The sequence below is a fragment of the Centruroides sculpturatus genome, unplaced genomic scaffold (genome assembly GCF_000671375.1).
Source record: "Centruroides sculpturatus isolate CEXI.00-Female unplaced genomic scaffold, Cexi_2.0 scaffold505, whole genome shotgun sequence".
Taxonomy (NCBI): domain Eukaryota; kingdom Metazoa; phylum Arthropoda; class Arachnida; order Scorpiones; family Buthidae; genus Centruroides; species Centruroides sculpturatus.
This window is the reverse complement of record NW_019384731.1, coordinates 338,167-340,833: the sequence shown is the minus strand read 5'-3', so window position 1 is coordinate 340,833 and position 2,667 is coordinate 338,167. Positions and strand designations below refer to the sequence as shown.

The window sequence follows — 2,667 nt, the reverse complement described above, 5'->3', positions numbered from 1 at the left end:
GAACGGATTAATTGTTCCTTACGTGAAAAAAAATTGCTTCTGGAACTCGAAATGTTCTGGAGTTCGAGTTCCGAGGTATCACTGTAATTATTATTAAGGTAATTATTTAAGTTCTTATCTCATTACTCTTCGTTTCAAACCTAATTTTTTTTCATATTTTTATATAAATATTTATCTGAAAGACAAGCGGAGAAGATATACATTTATATATATATATAATTATTTTGTTTTTTGTTGTTATTATTTTTTTGTTTGTAAAAAAGTGATTTTATAGAAATTAAATTTTAAAGACTATTAATTATAAATTTCAACCGCTATCGGGTTTTTTTTCTACTGATTTTTTCCAGCTTCCACTGGTACAAGTCCCTGCACCTGACCACCAAGCGTGCATGTCTCTATAGACTTTTGGCTGTGGTGGGGCGTGTAACATTGCACATAATCTGCACCAAAAGTATGTGTTAACAAATTCTCCGGTTCCTTTCCATCGAAAATATTCATTGTAAAGTGTATCATTTTTATCTAAGATCATTAAATATTCGGCTAAGTCTTTGGGTGTATCAAAGTCTTCCACGTGGATGTACGAATGGTATGGTGCGCTCCTCCTGTAGTCTTCTGGCTTGGCTCCTAAGACAATTGGTATGACGTCACGCCTGAAAAAATTTAAAATAGATTTAATTTAATAAAATAATTAAAGATGTAAAAAGACATGGTTTAAAAAATCCAGCAGCGAGTTACTTAAGTTTTCCGGCAACAGTTGATGGCACCACCTCTTATGATATTTATAAAGCTTTTTATATTTTTAACTATTATAAAATGGTTAAAAGCTTAATTTTCAAGGTGAAGTGGGTTTTATAAAGAATTGTAAATGCTAATAACGAGTAAACTCGTCATTAATTCCGACTGTACTAGAAGTACACATGGTCTTCTTTATCTCCTCACTCCGTCGACCTTTAACAACCAAAATTTAATTGAATCAATCCTCCTAATACATAAACCACCCTGCCAAATTTCAGAAATTTTCCACAAAAAACGCAAGAGTTATTGAGCTTCAAAGAGGTTGAACAAAATCGTGCCCCCCCACACACTCACTAACTTCCATACATACAGAAAAATCCCCCCAATTTTTTTGCATTTCTCGACGTTTCAAGGACCTCTGAGTCCAAAAATGTAAAACTCTTGGGTGACCATTTGTTGACCGACTGCCATGCTTTCCCTCTTTTACATATAACAGCCGGAAAAGTAAAAAGTAGACAATCGCAGAAAGATCTTTGAAGTGCCAACCTCATTTACACTCACTCCCTCTTTAATTCTTAAGTTTAAGTTTATTGGATTTCAATTTGAAAAATTGTAGACCTATAAATTCCCACTAGCTGTCTGCCTGTCTGTCCTTCCTTAATCTCGAGAACGAAGTTAGATAGATGACAGGCATGACTCTATTGCTAACAGGAAAAGTATGATGTACAGGGGCAAGACTGCTAAAATAGAGAGCATTGTAACAATATCACAATAAGGTAATTGCTTGTTTTATCTTAATTTATTAAAAAATACATAATTATACAGTTAAAAAGTAAATAAAAGTGTCAAATTTGTTATACGGATTAAAGAATTTCAAGCTTTTACGTATACAGCTTATCTACTGTATATAAAATTGGAATTACGTTTGACGTTCTGTCTGCCCGTTTGTTCGAGTGTCACATGAGAATGGCTGAACCAATTTCTATCAAACTACGTACATATATTCAGGACAGTGTTAAAAAGGTTATAGGCTATTTTTCAATTAACGTCCGTCTGCCTGTCCGTTCGAACATTACGTTAAAACGGCCGTATCCTTCTCAAGCTATTTAGAATAAATTTAGATGCAAAATATTTTTTATATATACATAAAACCGGTACTTCAGCTAATGACTTATAAATTTAATTAGATTCTTAACAACGCTTAAAATCTACTTAAGTGTGATTAAGTATAATATATTCTAAATATACAAGCAGTAAATTTAGAATTTTTATTTATTATTATTATTATTATTATTATTATTATTTTAAAAATTAATTTCAATTGTAACTAATTAAGAAATAAAATATATAATGAGAAAATCGATAGAAGAAGAGAAATTTAAGGAAAAATATTTTTTTATTTCACTTTTTTCCTGCTATAAAATCTTAAGAAATGAGGTTTTCAAGAGTTTTGATTGTTCTGAAAGGATGCATTTGGCCAAACCATCTGAGACATTTCGTCTGATATATTTTGAACGAAGTTACTTTGACATTTCTTATCTGGTTAAAAGTGACATCTCCTTCTCGATTCTATTCATCGCTTTCCATATCAATTTCTACTCCCCTTTTTTGTTACAGCTTCACAAATTTTGATAAGAGATAAGTTCGAAAACTCATGAAGATATAACAACAAAAATAAAGTTTTTCAAGTTAAAAATTTTATTAAAAAACGTTTTAATATGTTGTAGAATTAAATTAGATTGTGAAAAAAAAAATAAAATTTACAGTTTTGGAGCGGTTAGTAACTTTTAAAATTAATTTAACGAGCGATAAAGTCACCCACTGTACTGATAATACAATAAAATAAATAAATAAATATATTTATTATTCAAATAAGAAGTAAATATTAGTGAAAAATTTATCCCTCAAAATTCTTTTTTTCTTTTTATTTTG

At 30.1% G+C, this 2,667-nt stretch overlaps 1 protein-coding gene across 1 annotated transcript; it reads right to left on the bottom strand.

The window, feature by feature from the left end:
- Positions 1-307: 307 nt before the first annotated feature.
- On the bottom strand, positions 308-1,286 carry LOC111628204 (glycoprotein 3-alpha-L-fucosyltransferase A-like). The gene is made up of 2 exons (XM_023371945.1): positions 1,282-1,286; positions 308-650 (listed from the first exon to the last, which is right to left on the bottom strand). Exons 1-2 carry the CDS (start codon positions 1,284-1,286, stop codon positions 308-310), a joined length of 348 nt encoding a protein of 115 aa, XP_023227713.1.
- Positions 1,287-2,667: the final 1,381 nt, after the last annotated feature.